Source organism: Symphalangus syndactylus, chromosome 13 (genome assembly GCF_028878055.3).
Source record: "Symphalangus syndactylus isolate Jambi chromosome 13, NHGRI_mSymSyn1-v2.1_pri, whole genome shotgun sequence".
Classification (NCBI taxonomy): domain Eukaryota; kingdom Metazoa; phylum Chordata; class Mammalia; order Primates; family Hylobatidae; genus Symphalangus; species Symphalangus syndactylus.
The window spans coordinates 94,662,909-94,688,287 of record NC_072435.2 but is presented as its reverse complement, the minus strand read 5'-3'; the positions used below and the strand labels follow the sequence as shown (position 1 = coordinate 94,688,287).

Sequence of the window (25,379 nt, the reverse complement as noted above, 5' to 3'; positions counted from 1 at the left end):
GTGCCGTCTGTAATTTCCGAGCTCCATATCTTTGCTTGTGCATGCTTCCTGTGCTTGGAATGCCCCTCACTCATTTCTGCATATCTAAGTCCTACCTGTCCTCCAAGGCTCCATTTTTTTCCAGAAAGATTTTATTTTGTCTTCCTCTGAAGCTCACAAAACTTCTTTAAAAACACATGTTATAATGTGTCTGGTTGTATGTTTTATAACTATAAGCTGTTCAAGATAATGGACCTTGTTTGATTAATTTTTGTCACTCTAGTGCCTCAGCGTGATACATGTTTGTTGGAAGATTGAATAAATGAATGAATGAATGAATGTATAGCCAAATAATCTTTATTTTCTTATTGACAAACTGGGGGAAATAGTACCTGCCTCACAGATTATCCTATTATATTTAATTACACATTGGAAATGTATATCTTTTATAAACAATAACAGGCTCCAAAAATGTAAGCTATTTTAATTCTATTTTATAAGAGGAACTAAATTAGTACTGACATATCTGTAGCAAGAGAGAGAGAGAGAGAGAGTCAGGAGAGAAAAAAAATTAGGCATAAAATTATTTCCCTGTGTTGTAAGTCAGGCTTCAGCAAGGATTCCTTTGATCATGACTTTGGAAAGTTTCATTGTATGGAAAATTCATTGCTTGAGCAATTGAAAGCAGCTCTTTCATCTCTGAATTGTTCCTGTCAAACTAGTCTGGATGGCGAGTTGACCCTTGACCTTTATACTGATGCACATGTCTGAATGTCACTGATTTGGAGATGGAGTTCTCTGTTTTAAATATGCAGCAAGGAAGCCACAGAACTCCTTGGAGTTCCAATCAAGGTGCCTATTTGTTCCAAATACTCTTATGATACTTAAAGTTCAAGTGAAGTTTTCAGTGAATCCATAATCATATTCATAACAAACGCAGAGTGGGAGGAGAGTTTAACAGTAACCAGGCAATTCACCAAACGTTTTGACAGGGACTAATTCTCTGCTACCTAGCAAACATCAAGAACACAGCACCTCGCTTAGTGTCTGGCATGCAGTAGTTGTGCAGTAAATATTTAGAATTAATGGAGATAAAAGTTAGGACTCATATGGTTTTAGGGATTCCATTCAGAATAAGAAAAAATAAGCAAAAGATTAAAATTACCAGAGATTAATGGGTTTCTATTAACCCTTAAACCCGTGACTGTAGACTTGGTAGTGGTATGGAAAATAAATTAAATAACCCACTGTGTGATAAATGATGAGATGTAAGGACACCCTCTGAAATGTTATACAGTTTACTCTGCCCATGCCATTTGATTACTTTCCAGTCCAAGAAACCAATACAGCATAGCCAGTAAGAGCATAACCTCTAGAGTCAGACAGACCAGGGCATGGAAATGGGCAGTTTTACTAACCAGTTATGTAATTAGACAAGTTATTTAACCTTTCTAGTTTTGCTCATTATCTGTAAAATGGAAATTTTTATAAGCCTTAAATAAGATAATGGATAAAAAACACTTAACACAATGGTTAGCCCATAATAAAGATCCAATAAATGTTAGCCATCATTTTCTGCATATCAGAGACCCTTACAAAGCAGATATTCTACCCATTCCTCTTTTATAGCTCACTTAAACCATGTAAGCCTCAGTTTCCTTGTCTGGAAAATGAGAGTAATAAAACCTATATCACTGGAATGTTTTGGTGATTAAATGAAATGATACATGTAAAAGCACTATAGAATTATATGAAAAACTTTTAATATTTCATATAAGGTAAGGCATTAAGAGAAAGATAGAAGATTTCTTGGAAAAGCAGAAGACTGAATGCATTTTTCTAGTTCACTCCTTTCTGTATTACCTCGGAAATGACTGACAGATATAAAAGTGAGGAAGAAAAATATCTGTATTAGTATGGGAAGTTAATAATGGGTGACATCTACATGCTGATTATTTCAAGAGTTCTTGCAAGATAGAAGGCAAAGTGAACTGGATTGAAGACTGAACTGGACTGAAGATATATAATTCCCTATATGTGAAGAACTCTCCATGGTAGTAACTGGAGAAGACTTTAGAAGGTTAAAGCAGGAAGTAAAGAAATACATGGGGGCAGTGAGGAGGTACCATTGGATCCTGCCAGTCCCACTGGAAAGCAAGGATCATGACTTGCTTACTCCTCACTTACACTGAGGGGAACATTGTCACAGTTGGTTCTTAATGAGGACAACTGTGAGAAGTAAAGAATGAGGACACTGCCCCAGTTAACTCCTAGCAGCTCACCTCAAATATAGAAAAGAAACACTGGAACAGAGAAAAAAGTCCCTCTTGTGACTGCTGTTAGTTCTGATCCTCTCCTAACTCGTGATCAGTAGAACAGTGGTTCTCATCTCTTAATGTGCATCATAATCACGTGGAGGATCTGCTAAAACAGAGATTTCTGGGCCCACCCCAAGATGTTCTAGAGCAGGACCTAAGAATGTGCATTAAGGTTAAGAATCAAGTGTAGAGTTTGTAAAAATATAGATTGCTGGGCCCATCCCCAGATATTCTAAAGTGAGGCCTAAGAATATGCATTTCTAGTAAGATTCAAGTGGACAGTTTGTAAAATTATAGGTTTCTGGGGCCCACCCCCCAGATATTCTAGAGCAAGGCCTAAGAATTTTCATTTCTAATAAGTGTCCAGGAGTTGCTAATGCTGCTGTTCTGGGGTCCACACTGTGAGAACCACTGCTATAGACCTGTACTGTCCTTTACAGTAGCCACTACTACATGTGACTATTTAAAGTAAAATTTAAGTTAATAAAATTAAATGAATTTAAAATTAAATTATTGATTTGCACCAGCTACATGTCAAGTGCACAGTAATCATGTGTGGTTAGTGGTTACCATATTGGCCAGCACAGATATAGAATGTTTCCCTCATCATAGAAAATTCTACTGAACAGCCCTACACTGGACTAACGAAGTAAAACTGCAGTGAACATGGCCACCACCAGCCACAACTGCAGGAGGCACATTTGTACTATGTGAATGAAGGACCCTAGAGTTGTGCAATATGGCAGAACTGGCACTTAACCTAAGCTTTTCCTTTCTTCTCTCTTTTGAATCCTAAAGGTGAAAAGGAGAATTTCCTAAATCCCTGACAGAACTCATCCCAGGTCCCCAAAAGAGACGAGCTAAGACCACCCTTTGCAACAGTGAGCAAATAGAGAAAGAGCTGGATACATTAAATGATACCTCAAAAGAGAAGGCTTGTTCTGAGGAATTAAAACAATGGCATCCTTTGACGTAAAATTTTTCTTAAGAAAAGAGCGTTTTCCAAAATGCTAACATCAAATGGATCTCAATGATATTCAGTAGACTAACGCTGCATGAAACCAGACTAAGCAGTCATGAAGGGTTAAAACTATAAGATCATAAAGGCTTCATGTGGTTGAATAATATTCATATCAAATTCAAAACTGTAAAGAAGGCAAAAAATACACTGGATCATGAGAAACCCAAGTCAGAAAAGTAGAATATTAAGACATTTAATGGACAGAAGAAATGTATAAATAAAAATTACAAGAGAAAAGATAAAACACAGAGGAAAGATCCATGAGATCCAATATGCATATGATAGTAATTTTAGAAGGAAAAGCATAGCAGTGAAGTAAAGCATCAATAAAAGAAAACTCTCATTGTTTGTTTATGAGCTAAAGAATGCCTAGAATAATAAATTACAGATTTACTGAATTTAGCAAAATTTCTGAAATAAATAATTTTAGAAGGAAATTTTAAATTTTTATAATTTCAAGGATAAGGAAAAAGTCATATAAGAATCTAGATAGATATTAATGTAATATAACAGGTTACTAACAGAAGACAATGGGGAATTGTATATAGAATTTTTAGGACAATGGATTTGAACTTAAGATTCAAGAATTATATGTCCAGCCAAGGTGTGCAAGATCATAGTAAGTCATTTTCAGATATGTAATTGTATTAGTCCATTCTCACAATGATATAAAGATACTACCCAAGACTGGGTAATTTATAAAGAAAAGAGGTTTAGTTGACTCACAGTTTCACATGACTAGGGAGGCCTCAGGAAACTTCATAACAGAAGGGGAAGCAAGCATGTCTTACATGGCGGCAGGCAAGAGAGAGCGAGTGTGTGTGTAGGAGGAACTGTCAAACACTTATAAAACCATCATATCTCATGAGAACTCACTCACCGTCATGAGAATAGCATGGGGGAAACCACCCCCATGATCCAATCAAGTGGGGATTACAATTCGAGATGAGATTTGGGTAGGGATACAGAGCAAAACCATATCAGTAATTTAGAAAACAACCTATCTCTTTGAAGTAATTGCTCAAAAATATACTTCAGTTGATCAAGGGATAAATAAATTCTCAAGAATGGGCAAGGGAAATAGTGGCATAAAGGATTCTAGAATGTAAAATAAAACTTGTAAGACATAAAATGTTTTCAAATAATTATTCTCAATATTGTTGTAACTATAAATCTAAAAGAAATTGAAAAGAGAAGGTATAAAATATACAGTAATATAGTATCAGCACTTTACAACCCAGATTATTTTAATATAAATTGGAAAACAGGGCGTGGGCATGAGTGGGGAGTCAGGGGAACAGAGATAACAAGTCTGCTAATTCCCTCATTTTAGAAGTGCAAATGATTTAACAGTAAGGAGCATGAGAACTTTGTTCATGTGCTTCTCCACTACTTAGTAACCCTGTAACCCTGATTGGTTACTTAACATCTAAGCATTCAACTCCTCACCTACGAAATGGGAATACCATAATACCCCAGAGTATTATGGGGTATTATGTGAGGGAACATTGTGTGGGAATGAAATCAGATAATGCATCTGAAGTACTTAACACCTATAAGCACTCAGTAATATTAGCTATTAACTTATCAAGAGAGAAACAAAAATTTACTCATAAAAACAGAGAAAACAGGTCCGAAGATGATTTTGGTAACATAAAAGTAATGACTAACAAAAACTCACACACACACACATTCCCCTAGTCACTATAAAAGACCAAATGTACTTTATAAAAAGAGAGAAACAAAATCAAATATATCAGTTATTTGAATATTTCAAGGATTGATATGATACAAATAAACATGTCTCAATTTTTTAGACAAATAAACAAAATAAACATGTCTCAATTTTTTAGGTAAGATTTAAACTTTTTTTAATTACGTAAACAGAGTGCTTATTTTCATTGGGGGAAAATAATGTCCATAAAAAAACAAAAAAATATGAAAATGTTAATAGTAACTATCGTTAGGTGTTGGAATTATGAGTGTCTTTCTTCTCTCTTTACTTTTACTAGTAACTAGAATGAACATATTTTATAAACAGAATAAAAGGTTATTTTATTTTAAAGTCACTTATTGTTAATCACTGTTAACATTTAGCTATGTTGATATCACTCTTGAATTTTTCTTCACATGCAAATATCTATATATTTATTTCACCCCATCAGTCAAAGAATGTTTATTGATTATCCACTATGTTCCAGGCTTTGTTCTAATTTCTGGATATAGCAATGAAATGATAGGGATAAAAATGTCTCTCCTCCTAAGATAGCATAAATAAGTAAAATATATATTTTTTTATATTTATGGGTGTCATGGAGAAACTATAAATCAGGGAAGGGAGTAAGAATTAGTGGTTGCCATTTAAAATGGTGTGATCCATGGAGGCCTTATTGAAAACATTATGAAGTAAGGTTTCATTAGGAATAGATATTTGAAGAAGGTGTTGGAGGGGGTGCTGCTTCCTAAGGGAAGAGAATCCCAGGCAGAAAAAACAAGTACAAAGGTCATGACCCAGAAGAATGCCTAATGCATTGGAGTAACAATAAGAGGCAATATAGCTAGATGTCAGTTAAGGGAAAAGGAGCGTAGTAGGAGCTTAGGTTATTTAAGAGAATTGGGGCAGAGTATCCACAGGTCTGAGATCACATATGGCCTCGCAGGTTATTGTAAGGATCCTGGCTTTTACTCAGAGTGGATCAAGGTGCCATTGAAGAGTTTTGAGCAGAGGAGTGACATGATGTGCCTTAGTTTTACTAAGATAACTCTGACTTCTATGTTGAGATTGCCTGTGAGGTGCAAAAATGAAAGCTAGGAGATGGTTAGGAGGCTGCTACAATAATCCAGGGAGAAAAGGACAAGTGAGGCATAGGCAGGTTGCAGTTATATTTTAAAGGTAGAGCCACCAGGATGCGCTGTGGGATTGGGTGTGGGGTGTGAGAGAAAAGGAGGCATAAGGATAACTAAGACAGTAGGGTATACAAGTCTGGAGTTTGGGGGAGAAGTCAGGTTGAAAATAGAAACTTGGGTGTTGCAGTTGTTTCAGTAATGTGTTAAACCCTGACGCCAGCAAAGGAATTAATGTAAACAGAAAATGTAAACAGGAAAGAGGTTCAAGTATGCCAAGCCCTGGAGCACTTGAATGCTTACACATTTGGAAACAGAAGGAATGAGCAGAGAATGAGAAGGAACAGCCCAGGAGGTAGGTTGAAAACCAGAAAAGTGTGGTATCTAGGGTGTTAATGACAGTGTTTCATCCAAGAGATGATAATTTGTATCAATTGTATAGCTGGTAGGTCAAGTAAGATGAGAGTTATCAATGTTCATTTTGGGAAGGTAGAGATTTTGCTTATATTGATAAGGGCTATTCTGTGGAGGTAGGTGGAACAAAAGCCTATTTGGAGTAGATTTAAGAGACTAGCATTTAAGAGACTTTTCTTTTGCAGAGCTAGAACGCCACTTTCCATATTTTCTTACTTTAGGTTAATATTTCTCTTCCTGTGTCAAAGAGGTAGAAATTGTCGTTTGATTGCATTTAGTTTTTTCCTATGCATGGAAAATTACATGAGGCCTTAACCTGAAAATTTCTGTGAGATAGTTGCTAAATGAATACGTCACTTACCAACACTGCAGCTAAAGTGGATCTTTCCAGCTTCTGTGATCATGAAAAACCCAAGCAAATCTATGGGCCTTTTGTTTAGGCTCTCTGGCTGCTATCTTTACCATGTCTTCTTTAATTGGTTGAAGGGTCATGTGAAAGATAGCCATAAATGATCGATTTTCTAAGTCATTTTACATACATTTAAAGCATATTTTGTTCTTCTCTCTGAATCAAATGGAAACATTCGCAGAGTTGAACATCGCTGTTGCCATGGCTATAGCACCAAAGCCTTATAGAGAATTTTTGTTTTACATTAGATATCTCTTACCATAGCAACAGCAAAGTTGATTTAAAACATACTCCCTAGATATAATTTATCTTTAACATTTCTGTATATTTTCTATGGTGTATCTTGTTAATAGTATTACACTTTTGATAACTCTCCTGCTCTTTTGAAATGAAGTATCTCTTGAGATACGTATGAGAAAAATCTAGAATGTTCATTGCTTACAGGAATAGAAAACTCACAGGATACATTTGAATGCATTACATTCTCAGAGCTTTTACTGAGGACATTTGGGTGACTTTGAATTCAAATTCAAGGTATAACTTTTGAAAATTGAATCGGAGTGGTTATTCATTTTAGAGTAATTAAAAATAGTTTCTGTCCCTTTTATGTTACAAAATCACTTTCTTTTTTATTTAAAGATCGTGGATCTTTTTTGTTTTATTTCTTCAGAATAGTTCTTTTTCACATTCATAATCCATTGGGATAGTATATAAATGGGAAGTTATTAAAATAACTTATTAAACCAAAGGACCAACATTCTTGAAAACAACAGACTTGAGTTAAAGAGGCTATTTCCTCTCTTCCCCCAGTACAGTGTCTTCTGTTGAGGAAAATACATGGTTACAGTGACTGCAGTATTACAAAGAAATACATTTTGGTAAGAGAGAAACAAAACCTCTTGGTTCTGATGTAGTTATTCACTAGACACCATTTATTCATCTGGCTCTAGGCTATGGGAATTACTCCTAGCACAGAACTGTCTTTGAAATCCTTAACTCCCTAGGGAGGCAGAGATAGCTGAGAAACTGCCCCTATGAACTTGGCTTATACATGGGAAACAAAGAAGTTAGTGGTTGAGGGTAACAGAGGAAAGACGTGTGGGAAGGGTGAATGTCGCTGGCTTCCTTTGCTTGCAACAGGAGCTTCTTTCAATGCAAAGCGCATGCCAAGACAGATCAGGCACTCTACCAAAAAGATACAATAATTTAGTAATACAGTCTGCCCAGGCAGCTTAGCAGCTGGAAATGAGGGAACCTTGGGATTTGCTATAAACGATGGGGAAATTGGCTGATAGCCTCTCTCCTGTATTGAGCAAAGGGAGCAAGAGAAAAGATTATAAATGTTTGAAATCAGAGCCAAACAGCATGGTCTGTTGTCCAAGAGCTGTCAGAATGTCAGCATTCTCTGGCTTCCGCAGTAAATGCTGAGTTTGGCAGAGTGTAGGGCTAATAGACCGGGAAACAACAGAGCTTACCTGGGTGGCTTTTCAGAAAGGCAGCTGCCGGTCTTAAGTTGTTTAGAAGAGGGAATTTTATCACATGCTGTATCTAACACCATTCAGCATCTAAGCATACCAGCAATCTTTGGGCTAATTGTGCAATCAGAATAAATACCCAAAGATCACTACTGATACCTGGAAAGAGGCCCACTGGATGGTTTTCAAGCTCCGGTGATACTTGGATAGGACACTCCAGTGGATGGTGCATTGTACTGATGCCATAGGAGGTTCTAGGGTAATCCGACACAAAGCGTCGTGATTTATTGGAAAAAAGCAGGCTTTGCATTAGCCAGATTTATATCTCATAGTGGCTCCTCTGTTCACTAGCTATCTAATTCCTCATCAGTGCAAATGATATAATACCTACTTCAGAGACTTGTGAGGATTAAATGAGATAGAATGACCTTGAACATAGAAGGCACACAATACCTATTGGTGGTTCCCCTTACCTAGTATGGAATCTTGGTCTTTGTAATTTTTGAAATAAATTCCTTTCCAGAAAATAAGAGTTTGCTTAAATTAATTTCTTGTATGTTTGGACACTATAATTGATTTTTTTACATTGGGGAATTAAGGGAATGTCAATTCTATATAGTTTCCTCTGTGGCTCATTGTTACTTGTTTGACTCATACTCCTATCTCAATGTGAAAGTGACCTGGAAAGTGAGCTGGAAAATATTTTCTCAATATTTGGAAAAAAATGAATGTACTAGCTCATCACATAAGTTTACATTATAAGTAAAAAAAAAAACAAGTGGATAATATTTCTCCCTAATATTTCTAAAACCCAGCACTCCTTTAAAAGCTTGTTGAGACAAGTTGACAGTATATATTATTAAAGTTTAGCTCCTTGCTGTCTTTAGTCAAATCAAGTTGATCTAGGATTTATGTACAAAACACACTCTATGATTATTTTGCATGCTTTTTTTTTAAATGCAGATCATAAACTACTTGGAATTATTTAAAAATATTTAAAAATTGATTATATATTACATCATACATTACAAGGCACAAACATGCAGGGCAAGGCAATTTATTATTAACCCTACCTATGTAGCAGGGTACAAATCATTTAAAGAGTCACATTAAGAACTTTTGAGTCCTAATCAACTGTGTTTTTTTTTGAAGTGAAATTGTCACAAATGTACATTTTTAAATAAAAATATGATGCTTCAAAGTATTATGTCATTCTAGGTACTCTGAGAGATCTTTCTGCAGCAGAACAAATATATTCTGAATAAGACATGTTTCTTGAGACATTGCCTGCTCCAGTGACTCTCACTCTCTAAAAACGTCTGATAGAAGAGAGGAGGGCTGATGCTGTTCTGAGTGCAGATGGGAGTAATAGTGTTGCTATTTGGGACACTGTTCCCTGGCTCAGCTGGAAGGTTGGAAGGCTGAGTCAACACAGCTCAGGGAAGCACAAGGTTTTCTCTCTGCAGAAAACCTTCCCTGATGAGATTGACAAGCTTCCATAGATTAAAATCAAGTAATAAAGTTAATAATAAATTATTTCTAAATACCTTGAAAAGCAAACCACTATAAGTAGATATCAACAAAAATAACACAGACATATTTAGCACTCAATGACTATAGATATTATTACTGGAAATAAGAAATAAGAAATAGAACCACTATATATAAACAAAATATTTAAATAAATAATATGCCTTATCATTAAAATGAGTAAAAAATGACTATAAGTAAATAGCAGGAAAATTTGAAAAATACATTTTCAGATATGAAAAATTTAATACTTGAGATTACTTTTAAAATCCTAAATGAATAGGCTAAATAGCAGATTATGCACACACAGATGAAGAGAAAATTGATGAACTGAAGGATACATTTGAAAAAAATTCCCCAAAATGTATCACAGAGGGGCAAAGAGGCAGAAAATTTGGAAGGTATGAAGAGATATGAAGTATGGAATGAGAAGATTAACTTTGAATCAGAGACTCGGGATGAAATAATTTTTTTTTTTTTTTGAGACAGAGTCTCGCTCTGTTGCCCGGCGGGAGTGCAGTGGCGCCATCTCGGCTCACTGCAAGCTCCGCCTCCTGGGTTCATGCCATTCTCCTGCCTCAGCCTCTGGAGTAGCTGGGACTACAGGCGCCCGCCACAACGCCTGGCTAATTTTTTGTATTTTTAGTAGAGACGGGGTTTCACTGTTTTAGCCAGGATGATCTTGATCTCCTGACCTCGTGATCCACCCGTCTCAGCCTCCTAAAGTGCTGGGATTACAGGCGTGAGCCACTGCGCCCGGCCAGGATGAAATAATTAAAAAAAAAAAATGTAGGGAGGACATTTTTTGATGGATAATGGCTGATTTTTTTCCAAACTGATAAAAATATGGATTCACAGGTCCAGAAAACACACTGTATTCCAAGCAGGATAAAAAAACAGAAATCCATAGTGAGACACATTATTGTGAAATTGAAAAATAGAGATTTTCAAACCTGGTGGAGAGAAAGGATGGATCACCCACAAAAAAGACAGGTATCATGATAGCAGAATTATCAAGGAAAGATGAAAGCCACAAAAAAGTGAAGATATTATTCCTAATATCTTCAAACTGTGAGAGAAAATAACTATCAACCTAAAATTATGAATTTTAAATAAATGAGAGTAAAATAGAAAGATATTCACAGTTGAAAACTAGAGCATTGACCACCAGAGACCTGTATAAAAGGAAATTCTAAAGAATAACTTTAAGAAGGAAAATGATCTCAGTCCATTCTGAGGAAGGAATTGTGAGTAAATAAAATGGCAAACATGTAAACCAATTGAAATTTAAAAATGGTCTGAATAAAATAATAACACCTGATTTGTAAAGCTAACAAAAATAATTAAAACACTGACAACAATATTTATTATAGAAGAAATAATTGAATGTAAAATGCTCTAAAGTTTTTAAATTGTTTAGGAAGGAAGTGGAGAAGGTATTATTTAACTTTAGACTTTTTTCTTTTTTCTTTTTTTTTTTGAGATGGAGTCTCACTCTGTCACCCAGGCTGGAGTGCAGTGACACGAACTCGGCACACTGCAACCTCCAACTCCTTGGTTCAAGTGATTCTCCTGCTTCAGCCTCCCGAGTAGCTGGGATTATAGGCAAGCACCACCACAGCCAGTTAATTTTTGTATTTTTAGTACAGACAGGGTTTCACCACGTTGGCCAGGTATAATATACATATATTTCATAGGAAAAAACATAAGTCTGCTAAAAGTAGATTTCAACACACCTCACTCGTTGGGAGAGTTTAAGAGTTCCATTAATAAATTTAATCTGACATAATGCAAAGAGCTTTGTATTCAACAATTGGAGAATACATGTAATTCTCATAAAACAGTCACAAAAAGTGATCTTGACTTGACTATAAGCAAGTTTCAACATGTCAAAGACTCATATTCATACACACTATATTTTCTAAAAATAATTCAATTAGGTTAAATTAAGATTCCCATATATATCCCCATATATTTATGAATTTAAATACACGTTTCTAAATAAGTCATGAGAAATGAGTTAAAGGAGATGCCATAATACTAACTTAAAAACCTTTAAAGTTAAACAAAAATATAAATGCTAAGTATCAAATGTGATGAATGCAGCATAAAATGGAACTTAGAAATTTTAAATGCTTATATTAGAAAAAAAGAAATGCTGAAGACTAATGAGGTAAATGCCAACTTAAGAAATTTTATAAGAAATAATAGGATAAATCCATAAAAGGCATAGAAAGAAAATAGTAAAGGACAGAAATGAATGAAATAGAAAACAAATATGTAATGTTAATTCACAAAGCCAGAAATGGAATCATTGGTGACACTAAAAAAATGGATGCACTTTCCAATCAAACTGATCAAGATAAAAAGGCACAAATAAACCTATTAGGAAAGAAAAGGGGGTAAATCTACAGATACAAAAAACCATTAAAGGTTAAGAAAGAAGAATGAATAATTTTGTACCAGTGAATTTTAATACTGAGAAAAATTAGACAAATTCTAGATAATTATAACTTTAAAAAACTTCAAAAAGGTATAGAGACTCCAGATAGTTCTATACTAAATAAATTTAATGAATAATTTGAAATCTTTCCACAAAGAATATGTTGAGTCCGGATGATGTTAAAGGTAAAGTAAATATAAAGGCTTTCAAGAAACATATCATTCCAATCTTATATAAACTCTTCTAGGGAACTGGAAGTTTTCCCCAACTATTTCTATGAGGTGAGTAATCATGTAAAAACTAGACAGAATAAAAAAGGTAAAACCAAAGGCCTATTTCTTTCATGAACATAGATGCAAAGATCCCAAAGTACTAACAAACCAAATCTAGCAGGATGCCAAAAAGAAAGTTCATTATGACCACCCTGAGTTTATCCTATTGGTATCCCGTTAATATCTAATGTTTAACATTAGAGAATGTACAAATGTCATTCACACTAATGGAGTAAAGGAGAAAAATTACATAACTGAACAGATGCAGAAAAACATTTTTTAGAAACTCAATATCTAGTTGCAATTAAAATTCTCAGCAACCTTAGAAGATAAGACATTTAACTTAATAAATGGCATCTACCCAAAACTTAGAGCAAACATTATTTTTAAGATGAGATTACTGTTCTCAGCTCTTTACTCTCTCTTCTGCCATGGTACATTGCAGTGCAGTAGCATAGGTGGCCATTTACATCCTCACTCCATTTACTTTAGGTTTAGACATATGACTTTCTTCTGTCAAGAAGTAATAGCGTGCCAGTTCCTACAGCCGAGATAGAAAGAGGCATCACATATTTCTACTGTGAAAAGACATATCATGTAGCCTCTGAACAACTCTACTGTACACTCATGAGATAGTGAAATGGGTAAATAATGTCTTAGTGTTAGTCTGAAAATTGTTTTGACCTCATGAATCTTCTGAAATAATCTCGGAGACCCCAAGCATCCCTGGAGTACACTTTGATAACTACTAATTTAGTGTATATTTTCTACAGGTAAGTACATTCTTACACAACCACAGTGCAACCAAATCAGAAAGTTAATACGTCACTAGCATCTATTCCTCAGACCTCCTTCAAGATTTGCTGGTTTCCCCAATAATATTGTTTATGATCAAAGGATCTAGTTCAGGATCACATGTTGCATTTAGTTGTAATGTCTCCTTAGTCTTCTTCAACCTGGAAGGGTTCCTTTGACTTTCTTTGACTTTCATGACCTTGACACTTTTGAAGATTACAGGCCAATTATTTTGTAGAATGGCCCACAAATTGGATTTCTCTGATATTTCTGATATTCCTATATAATTAGATTTAGGTTGTACATCTTTGGCAGGAAAATCCAAAAGTGATTCTGCATTTTTCTCATTGCATCTTTACCACACTGGATATGATTTTGATTTGTTCCATTACTGATATTGTTCACTTTGATCGTTTGATTAAGATAGGGCCTCCCAGATTTCTTCACTGTAGAGTGTCTCTTTCTCCTCTTTATAATTAATAAGTATTTTGTGGGGAGGCAATTTGAAATTATTTAAGATTCCCATTCCTAATCAAACTTTTAAATCATTGTTTATTTATGGGCTCATGTCTTTCTATTTTATTCAATGAATTATAATCCATTACTGTCGTTATTTATTTTGTTCCTAAAATTGCCCTCTATCTGAATCCTTTTTTATTTCTCATGTTTAATGTGCAGGGATGTCATGGATTAGGAAGAGGTTCCTGTATGGGAGCAGGGATGAGCCACAGTAGCCATGAGCCCTTCACATCTCAAGGGCCTTCTCCTTTGCAGTTACGATGAAGTATTAAGAAATACAGGTTTTTCTCTGCTTGATTCAGGAAGGCTTCCTGCTACTACCTCAGTGTTCTTGAGTTCCATGCGCCTGCCTTCCAAAGTGGTGCTCTCACATCTAAACACTGTGCTTTGCTATTCTATTACATTCAAAGTCTCCCTCCACTGGACATCTGCCTGATGCCACCCCCACTGCCTTTTTTTTTCTAGAGAAGGTCTCACTCCGTTGCCCAGAATAAGTGCAGTGGCATGATCAAAGCTCACTGCAGACTTGAACTCCTGGGCTCAAGCAATCCTCCCATCTCAGTCTCCTGAGTAGCTGGAACCCGCAGGCACTCATTACCATGCTTAAATTTTTTTAAAACATTTTTTGTACAGATGAGGTCTTGCTATGTTGCCCAGGCTGGTCTCAAACTCCTGGGCTTAAGTGATCCTCCCGCCTTGGCCTCCCAAACTGTTGGGGTTACAGGTGTGAGCCACTGCACCTGGCCCCTACTGCCCCATTATATGAAATGTTTTTCTCCCTCACATCTTTGGTGTTTTCACCCTGCTCAATTTGTATTCTTCTCCCAAAAGTTTTTCTTCAGAGTGGATCTGTAGCCTACTACAAGTATGCATTTATTGGAGATTTCTGATATTCTCGAGGAAGTAAGCTACTTCCTGTGATCTTGTTACAAGATGTGTACAAGTTCTGCTAGTTCTCAAATTTTACTGCACATTCTCCTGCTTAGCACAAGACCCTCTCCTTCGGGAAATCAGTATCTGATGGCAATTTCTGGGTTCCATGGCTTGTAGGTGCCATTGAATTTCCCTTTCTCTTCACCACTATTGCTGCACCACTGCTGATTCAGTTCTGGATCCTGCTGCTGTCATGTGATTTGGCTACACCCCTCTGTTTTTCAGGGCCATGGGGATTTCTTAATACTTAGCTTTACTGGAGATATCACCTGTAGTGTTTTTCCTTTATTTTGCTATCATGTGCTCATTTTATTCTTTTACTATCCCCGCGTCTTGTTTTTATGGGAATTGAGGTGAATAATTTAAAAAGAACACTATGCTGTTGTCATGTTCAGAAATACCAATTATCTTCTAAAAGTATAAGTCATATCACTCCAACCCTATTCCTACCTGCATCTCTGATTTGATCGCCAGCCGTTCTACTAATCCTCTACCACTCTATTATAGCCACACTGGCCTTCTTACTGTTCTTCCTAGCCTTAGGGACTTTTCATATCTTCTTTCCTATGCCTTGAAATAATCCTCCCCCAAAACTTTGAATGATGTACACTTTCACAGTCATTTCTGTGTCTGCTCAATGTCAGCTCCTGAGAAAGACATTTCCTAATTACCTTATAGCATCTTCCTTTCATTTCTATCTCATTACTTTGCTTTATTTTTTTCACAGCACATACCGTCATCAGAAATTATAATATTTCTTGATTTGCCTGTAGTTGTCTTTTCTGCTGGAATGTAGGCACCATGAAGGCAGGACATTGCCTTTGATGCTGCTGCAACTTTGCCACGTGATATACAGGAAATGTTTTATACATATTTGTGAAATAAATTCACAGTTTCTACTAATATCAACATCAGCCCCGGTATCCTTAAAAATAGGAAAAATTTTTATTTTCTAAAGCAGATGCAATGACCTAATAGACAAAAGTTATACTCTATAATAGAAAAAAGTAACTTGTTTTCTATAATTTTTCCATAGCATGAAATTTTGGATTTTATTGTTAATCAGGTGATATATAGGGGATAAAAATCAGAGCAAAGATGGATAAAAAGAGATTGAACTGCTTCCGATTGAACATTTACTCTGACATTTCTTTGAAATGCTAATGATGCCTTGAATAACTATCAGATTGGAATTCACACATATTTAGTTCTGTACCTTGGCATGAAATATCCACTTATCAAAACAGAAGTGTAAAATTAAATGAGACAAGTTATGACAACAGTTTAATCTATATATTTTGCCTCCGTTTTGTCTGAAGAAAGGGTAAGAAAACACAAAAAATTCTTTCCAAAGTATACTTTTTAAAATATACAAACAGAAACAAAGGAGTAAATCCCACATGATTATTATGTCAAAATAATCTTTATTGAGTGTCTAATACAGTTATTACTGTATTTCTTTGTAAAAATGAAACCCTATAGATTAAAAATTATTGTTATAATAATCGAAACATACTCTTAGTGTTCTATGCAGCATATATTGTTCTAACTGCTTTACTTCTTGCCATGGTCCAAATATTTGTGTTCTACCAAAATTCATATGTTGAAATCCCAGCCCCCAAAGTGATGGTAATAGGAGGTGGGCCTTTTGGTAGGCGATTAGGTCATGAGGACAGAGACCTTATAAGAGAGACTCCAGAGAGCTCCTTTGCTCCCTCCACCATGTGAAGACCCAGGCAAGATGATACCCTCTATGAACCAGAAAATGAACCCTCTCCCGACCCCAAATCTGCTGGTGTCTTCATCTTGGACTACTCAGCCTCTAGGCCTGTGAGAAATAAATATCTGTTGTTTGTAAGCTACTCAGTTTATGAAATTTTGTTATATAGGCCCAAATGGACTAACACATTTATTATTCTATGATTTCATTCAATCTTCACAGCACTTTTAGGTATATTCTATTACTATCATCATTTTCCAGATGTGGAAATATAAACATTGCCAGAATTTATTTTGAAGAATATATTCTTTAAAACTTGGGATATAGGTTGAATGAGTTATCTATTTTCATATATCAAACCCTCCCAAACTTAATGGCCGTTAATATTGCTCATGATCCTGGTGGGTGTCTTCTTCTGGCCTGGGAAAACCTCAGCTCCTCTTGGCTGTGCTTGCTGATGCATCGGTGGTATTGTCAGAATGGCCTGAGTTTGGTAGGTCCTAGATGCCCTCACTCAGATAGGTGGAAGTTGGCTGGCTTTTGGTTGGGGTGACAGGACTGGCTGATGTATTAACCATGCCTTTTTATTTTCTATTTTATTTGTGTATTTTTATTTTTATGCTTTGGTCTCTTGGGCTCTTGCTGTGGAGGGACTGCCCCTTCTAGGGCTAGCTAATTCCTAGAGAAAGTAAACAGCTCACCGGAGAGCATGCTTCTCTTATGCAAACTAACAATTGTAGAGCCCATACTCCCAATTACCTCCTTTATCTGGCTGTCACTCTCTAGGCCACTATTCATTCACCTACTCTAATGACCGGACAACTAGGTACAGTCCTTATGCCCCAGAGTCTGCTGAAACTATTCAAACTAGCCATTCCTAAACCTGCTTATACCTGCTTTGTGTGTTTCTTTTCATGGAAACCATAATAAAGGCTCTTGCCCATAATCTCCCCTTACTTTGTCAGCATCTTCCTGATGGACCCTGGTATTTCCCTATGTGGCCCCTATAATGTGGCATGCCTCTCCGATCAATGAGTATAGCATCTATCTTTCAATGGCAATTGTCTCCTGATCTGTTGGTTTCAACATACCTGAAAAATATAATAAAACCTACATTTTGAAACAGCTGGGTAATGTGTCACCTCATCATCCAGCAGGCCAGCCTGGCTTGTTCACATGGTGTCAGGGTTCCAAGAGCAACAAGAGAACAAGTCTAATGCACACATGCTTTTCAGAGGTCTCTGCTTATATCACATTTGCTGCAGTCTGATTGAGCAGTACAAGGCGCATGGCCACACTGTGAGGGAGTCAGCGTGGGAGGACTGGATACGGGAAAGGCTGTGTCTGCAGGGAGCTGCGAGCAGACTGGGGCCATAACTGCAATCAATCCACCACACAGGCTTTCCAGGAGGCTTCATATCAACTTCTCATTTTCTTTGACTTGAATAATCTTTAGGATTTGGCCACTGGAAAATGCAAGTAATATTTGTCTTTTCACCACTCTTGGCAGAAATGTTACCATCACAATGCTAAGAACTGCTATTCAAAAAACTAAGCTTTATAAGCTAACAGTGAAATTATCTTTTACTTTGAGAAGTGACTGCTTGTGTCTAGAGGACTTGGACAGTGTAAAGCATTGTGGGGTGGTAATTATAGTCATTGTAGTCAAACTACAGAGGGGATGGTAACCTAATAATAATATTTGCAGAAAACTTTAAATAATATTACGCCCCTAAAATTCTCATTTTTCTAGATAATGAACATTGTCAGAAACTCTTTTGGCTGAGATTTACAGAATCTTTTTCCCACAATAGGCAAGCTCTTTTCGATTTTCCTTTCAAATTCAGACCCTTTATCCTTCTTCAGCAACTTTCAAAATGAAATTCTTAAACTTCCTTATTTCAGAATTCCTCCTTCCTACCACCTTAATCACCATTATTGTCACCCATACCAACCTGCTTATGTTGTAAAGCACTATGTGAGATCCAAGTAGCCTAGGAAAAAAATGCATTGGAACAAGATGCCAGGTCTTATTTTCTTCTTAGTATTAGCTTATCTCCAAGAAGAAAACAAAACAAAACAAAGAAAAAGCTCTGATGCTTTTAGTCCACTTTTCCCAAATTCCAGATATAGTCAGGAATAGGAGAAGCATGTCTCTCTTTATAAAGAGCCTACTTGCTTGTCCTATGGATAAACCAACCCTAGATTTTTTAAAAGCTTATCTTTAATAGCAATATATTTGCAAGGCCAGTGGATGTCAGAATCCGACAGACCTTAATTTGAATCTCAGCTTAATCGCTTACTAGGTGGAGAAATGTCAGTGTCTTAAGTTGTCTAAATGTTAGTTTTGACTTCTCAAAAATGCACATACTCAGTGATAAACTCTAGTCTTTAGAGACAATTCAAAGCTGTCTTATCCCACTGTCCACTCACTATTCTACCCCTAGAATGGTCTCTGTGGTGAAAGGAAAACAAGATAGAGAGTTATCAAGACAGTGTGGCTATTTTAGAAAGGGATGAGGTTTTATTGTTTTGTTTTGTTTTTGTGAGAAGACAGGATAATAGTAGTAGATGGATGCAGATTGTTGCTTTTGTAGATTCATGTCTCTTGGATCTCTCTTCCTGTCACTCTTCTTTCTTCAATCTCAGGATGCTGGTATGATAGCTGGGCAGGCAAACATCTTCTCTTTGGAAAAATCAAGCAGGAACCAGGGTGAAGTCTAGAGATACATAGCTAGGAATATACCTGCTTTTACCAGCTCCCAGGCAGAGAGCAGTATAGAGACCTGGGGCCAATCTTCACTATAAAGAGCAGATGTGTCTGTAGGATCTTCTGAGCCAATGTCTAATGAGATTTATTATGGTTGCCAATTTCTTAAAAATATGAGAATTCGATATTTTGGCCATCTCTTTCCATCACAAAATCATAATTGTTATTAATAATCACTTCATAGGATTGTTATGGGTGTCACATGAGATTATATAAATATAATTCCTCATTCAGTGCCTAGTAAGTAGCACTTACCCATTAAATGTTACTTGTTAATTTATAAAAATGTTAGTGTTTGGGGTTTGTGGTAATAATTAACTTATTGAAAGTATGAATCAGCAAATCAACTTTGGATTTGTTGTCATTATGTACCACATTTACTATACTTTAGTTCTTTGCAACAGTGAGTTATGGGCTTATCAGATAATTTAAATTTTCATCTTGGCAATATTTAGCTATTGATATGAATTAAAATGAACACTGAAAAAAAGGACACTTACTTTCTTTGCCAAATTCTTTGGCCAGGTTTTTACACGGTATGTCTTTAAAAGACAAATTAAGTCGCAAAAAGCATGGTGTATTTTAAATCTCAGAGAAAATGTGTGTTTTATCTTAGAAAAAAATCCAAAGGAATAAAAATTATCATTCACCGTTGGTTTCTTTTCTGCATTGCATCTTCAGAGGTCTGAAGAAATTAGAAAATAGCTAATGCTGTTTCAGAGAAGAAAGAAAAAGCTACCTTTGCGTTCATAGCTCAACATTAGTTTCTTGTATTGGAGTCTCTCTTTTTCTGATATTGCGTTGTTTGCCTATGTTAAGTCTGAACAAATTTTTTTTGTCTAAATTATATAATCTGCATAGAATTATTTTTAATTTATATTTAAGGTAATATGATCAGGATTATTAAACTTAAATTACTTTTAATAATACCTTTTTTCAAAATTTGGTTTTTGAATTTATTTGCTGGGAGGAGGGCAGAGGGTTGTCATTATATATGACCTTGACTTACCTGCCTAGTGTCCTACTGCACGATGATTCATTTACTGTGAGAGTTTAGATGTGTGTGTTCTACTTTAAGAAAACCCAATTTTGTTCATTGGCTATAAAAGATACACCCTGGGTTCAAGGGAGAAGTGAATGAAGTCACTCAATTAATACACAATTCATACTTTTGAAATGAACTCTAAGGTATATCAGAAAGAATGATTCACACATGCATACACATGCACACACACTCATACATTCATTCTATACATGGCACTGTGGGGTCAGAGGTATTTCATAAAGTGAAGGTATTGCTATGTAGCAGTAAATGAAATGTTTGGATAGCCCACATGTTCATAAGGGCACTGCTATTATATCGTGGCTTTCAGAACCTTTATAAACCCTGATATCCCTTCCTTCCTTTTACAGATGACCTCTCCCGACAGGATGACAATGATTCCCCAAAAGAATATGATCCTGGGCAATTTGCAGGCCTGCTCCATGGATCCTCTCCAGCCTGTGAGTCGCCTGAAAATCCATTTCACCTCTATGGGAAAACAGAACAATGTGAAAAAGGACAAGATGAAGTCAGTTTGGCAAACAGTCCTTTGCCTTTCAAGCAGTCTCCAATAGAAAATAACTCAGAACCTTTGGTAAAGAAAATTAAACCCAAAGTGGTCAGTAGAACAATTTTTCACAAAAAAAGCAACCAACTCGAAAACCATACCATTGTTGGCACAAGATCAGCCAGGAGTGGATCTCGGAATGGGGACCAGTGGGTTATGAACACAGGGGGATTTGTGGAGAGAGCCTGTACTCTGGGGAGAATAAGGTCATTGCCTAAAGCCTTGATCGACATGCATTTGTCAAAAAGCGTCTCTAAATCTGATTCTGATCTCATTGCCTATCCTTCCAATGAGAAAACATCAAGAGTTAACTGGAGTGAATCTTCCACTGCTGAACACAGTTCTAAAGGGAATTCTGAAAGAACACCATCCTTCACATCGGAATGGGAAGAAGTAAGCTTTATTCTTCTTGCTGTTCATCCTATAAGGCTTTGGAGTCAAGGGAGGTTTGGGGGAAGGATTTTCAGCTTTTTAGCTCTTTCAAAAGCAAGAAAAAAAAAAAAAAAAGCATACAGCTCCAACTGGAATGAAATGGTTCTGTGGGTAATGCATGGTAATTTCACAGCAAGTATAAAAACAAACACAGTTCCACACATGTGGGTTAATCTATTGTTTCCATAGAAATTGATATCAAGCAGAAGTAATAACTAGCTATGAGGTACAAGAGAATATTCACATCTCGTCCTACCAAGCACTGCAGCTGACAAATCGAGAAAAAGCTTGGTATTTTGCTCTGTGCTGTTTTGCTACTTGCCAAACTCTTTGTTAGCTTGTCTCCCTTCTTTAAATTATCTTATATTTTCAGAAAAGCTCCTTAGAATCTTCATAGTAAATAAAGTGTCCTAGCTCTTCTCCAGCCACCATACAATAAACACACATCATTTGATATTTCCCTTTTGCAGCTATCAGGGAAATAAAGAAAAAAAAATGTTTGAGGTTCAAATATCACCAATTTAAGTTCTACTTAAAGACAAAGTCTTTAATTTCATACAGTCTCTCTTGGTATTTCATTCTAACACATCACATATTGTCTCTGAAAAGACTGTACCAGTTGGATTAGGTTTAGAAGCACAATAGATCATTATAGTATTTGGAGAACTAGAAATGGATATGGTCTGATAGTGATATTCTGAATTGAGCTGTTTGGGAAAATCACTTAATATCTCTGCATCTGTTTCAGGGTGAACAAACTGGGACATTTAAGTAATGCCCATTGTCCTTTCTGAAACCTGCTATCTTATTCAGGTTGCTAACATCAAGAGAGTCATTAAGCCATAAATTGCTATAGCTTAGACAGTCATATCTTCCTTTAAATTCCATACTAGTAGATGGTTATTTTTTCAAGTATAGCCATTTCTTATATTTATTAATTTAGTGAATAACATCTGAAATCCTTTTGTAGAGGCAAGGTTAATTAACATTTAACTTAGATCTTATAATTAAGTTGTTTTCACGCCTAGATGCTGGTGATTGGATGCCAGTAATCAGCTTGTGGCTGGTCAAACCATTTGGTTAGAACTTGCTCCAGGCAGGGCATGGTGGCTCATGCCTGTAATCCCAGCACTTTGGGACACCGAGGCAGGTAGATCACTTGAGGCCAAGAGTTCAGAAACATCCTGGCCAACATGGCAAAATCCCATCTCTACTAAAAACACAAAAATTATCCAGGTGTGGTGGCACACTCCTGTAATCCCAGCTACTTGGGAGGCTGAGGCACAAGACTCACTTGGACCTGGGCGGTGGAGGTTGCAGTGAGCTGAGATGGTGCCACTGCACTGTAACCTAGGCAGCACAGCGAGATTCTGTCAAAACAAAAAACTTTGCTCCTGTGGCCATGCTCTCCACATCCTGAAACCTGCTCCTTAACCAGTTAGATGAGATGTATGTTCTTAGGCAGAAGAAGAAGCATGCCAGAGAGCAAAGACTTTGTCACGAGTTTATCTACAGTCCTTCTGAGTTTGAAGAATACACAGTTCCTAAATGACCAATCTATCCAAGTAAAAAGTTTATTTCAAGAAACACAAAGAAAAGGCGAGCTAATTTTGAAAGTTTAAGGAAGGGGAACATACTTTACATTTTAATAAAACAATCCGAAAGATGTTTGCTTCCCTTTAAAGATTTCGCTATGCGTCTCTTAACTGTGGAACACTGTGGTAATAACATCAAAAATATTTGCTCCCTTCATTTGAAAGTTATTTTAAAATGCAATGTTAAAAGTGAATGTAACAGTCCATTTAACTGTTTTTTGTTTCTTACAGATAGACAAAATAATGAGTTCCATAGATGTTGGAATCAACAATGAACTTAAAGAGATGAATGGTGAGACCACAAGTAAGGAAACCTTCCTCTACATTATAATGAATAAATGTTCTTAAGGAGTAGTGAGAAAATGATAGGAATCTTTAGATAACTGCATTTTTTTTCATTATAACAATAACCACTAATTATTTCCTTCCACTCTCAGATCTAACAACAATGACATATAAGCAACATCAGTTATAAGAATATTGACTTAGCAAATTGAGAGGATTTTTTCCCATGTGCTATTTTACTATGCCAGTGAAGTTTTTCTTTTTTTTTAGAATTTTTAATAATACTTTTAATTTAAATATATTTCAAACTCTCTGTTGGTTGTAAGTCTTTTTTTTATTATTATACTTTAAGTGCTAGGGTACATGTGCACAACATGCAGGTTTGTTACATAAGGATACATGTGCCATGTTGGTTTGCTGCACCCATCAACTCGTCATTTACATTAGATATTTCTCCTAATGCTATCCCTCCCCCAGCTCCCCACCCCACAAGAGGCCTCTGCATGTGATGTTCCCCGCCCTGTGTCCATGTGTTCTCATTGTTCACTTATGAGTGAGAATATGTGGTGTTTGGTTTTCTGTCCTTGTGACAGTTTGCTGAGAATGATGGTTTCCTGCTTCATTCATGTCCCTGCAAAGGACATGAACTCATCCTTTTTAATGGCTGCATAGTATTCCATGGTGTATATGTGCCACATTTTCTTAATCCAGTCTATCACTGATGGACATTTGGGTTGGTTCCAAGTCTTTGCTATTGTGAATAGTGCCGCAATAAACATACGTGTGCATGTGTCTTCATAGTAACACGATTTATGATCCTTTAGGTATATACCCAGTAATGGGATCGCTGGGTCAAATGGTATTTCTAGTTCTAGATCCTTGAGGAATCGCCACACTGTCTTCCATAATGGTTGGTATCTCATTTTGGTTTTGATTTGCATTTCTCTGATGACCAGTGACAATGAGCATTTTTTCATGTGTCTGTTGGCTGTATAGATTTCTTCTTTTGAGAAGTGTCTGTTCGTAACCTTTGCCCACTTTTTGATGGGGTTATTTTTTTCTTGTAAATTTGTTTAAGTTCTTTGTAGATTTTGGATATTAGCCCTTTATCAGATAGGTAGATTGCAAAAATTTTCCCCCATTCTGTTGGTTGCCTTTTCTTTTGCCGTGTGGAATCTCTTTAGTTTAATTAGATCCCATTTGTCTATTCTGGCTTTTGTTGCCATTGCTTTTGGTGTTTTAGTCATGAAGTCTTTGCCCATGCCTATGTCCTGAATGGTATTGCCTAGGTTTTCTTCTAGGGTTTTTATGGTGTTAGGTCTTACATCAGAGTCATTAAGCCATCTTGAGTTAATTTTTGTATATGGTATGAGGAAGGGATCCAGTTTCAGCTTTCTACATATGGCTACTCGGTTTTCTCAGCACCATTTATTAAATAGGGAATCCTTTCCCCATTTCTTGTTTTTGTCAGGTTTGTCAAAGATCAGATGGTTGTAGATGTGTGTTGTTATATCTGAGGCCTCTGTTCTGTTCCATTGGTCTATATATCTGTTTTGGTACCAGAACCATGCTGTTTTGGTTACTGTAGCCTTATAGTATAATTTGAAGTCAGATAGCGTGATGCCTCCAGGTTTGTTCTTTTTGCTTAGGATTGTCTTGGCTCTGCAGGCTCTTTTTTGGTTCCACATGAATTGTAAAGTAGTTTTTTCCAATTCTGTGAAGAAAGTCAGTGGCAACTTGATGGGGATAGCATTGAATCTATAAATTACCTTGGGCAGTGTGGCCATTTTCATGATATTGATTCTTCTTATCCATGAGCATGGAATGTTCTTCCATTTGTTTGTGTTCTCTTTTATTTCATTGGGCAATGGTTTGTAGTTCTGGTTAAAGAGGTCCTTCACATCCTTTGTAAATTGGATTCCTAGGTATTTTATTCTCTTTGTAGTAATTGTGAATGGGAGTTCACTCACGATTTGACTTTCTGTTTGTCTATTATTGGTGTATAGGAATGCTTG

At 36.3% G+C, this 25,379-nt stretch overlaps 1 protein-coding gene across 7 annotated transcripts in view; it reads left to right on the top strand.

Annotated features, from left to right (window-relative positions):
- Nucleotides 1-25,379, top strand: part of ANKS1B (ankyrin repeat and sterile alpha motif domain containing 1B) — a 1,261,284-nt gene that overhangs the window by 714,195 nt on the left and 521,710 nt on the right. For 6 of the 7 annotated variants that reach the window (XM_055238636.2, XM_055238632.2, XM_055238630.1 and 3 more), the window contains exons 13-14: nucleotides 20,856-21,445; nucleotides 23,311-23,383. In XM_055238636.2, coding sequence (XP_055094611.1) covers nucleotides 20,856-21,445; nucleotides 23,311-23,383 — 663 coding nt within the window. The remainder of the gene's footprint in view (nucleotides 1-20,855; nucleotides 21,446-23,310; nucleotides 23,384-25,379) is intronic. The other variant, XM_055238635.2, reaches the window with a different exon arrangement.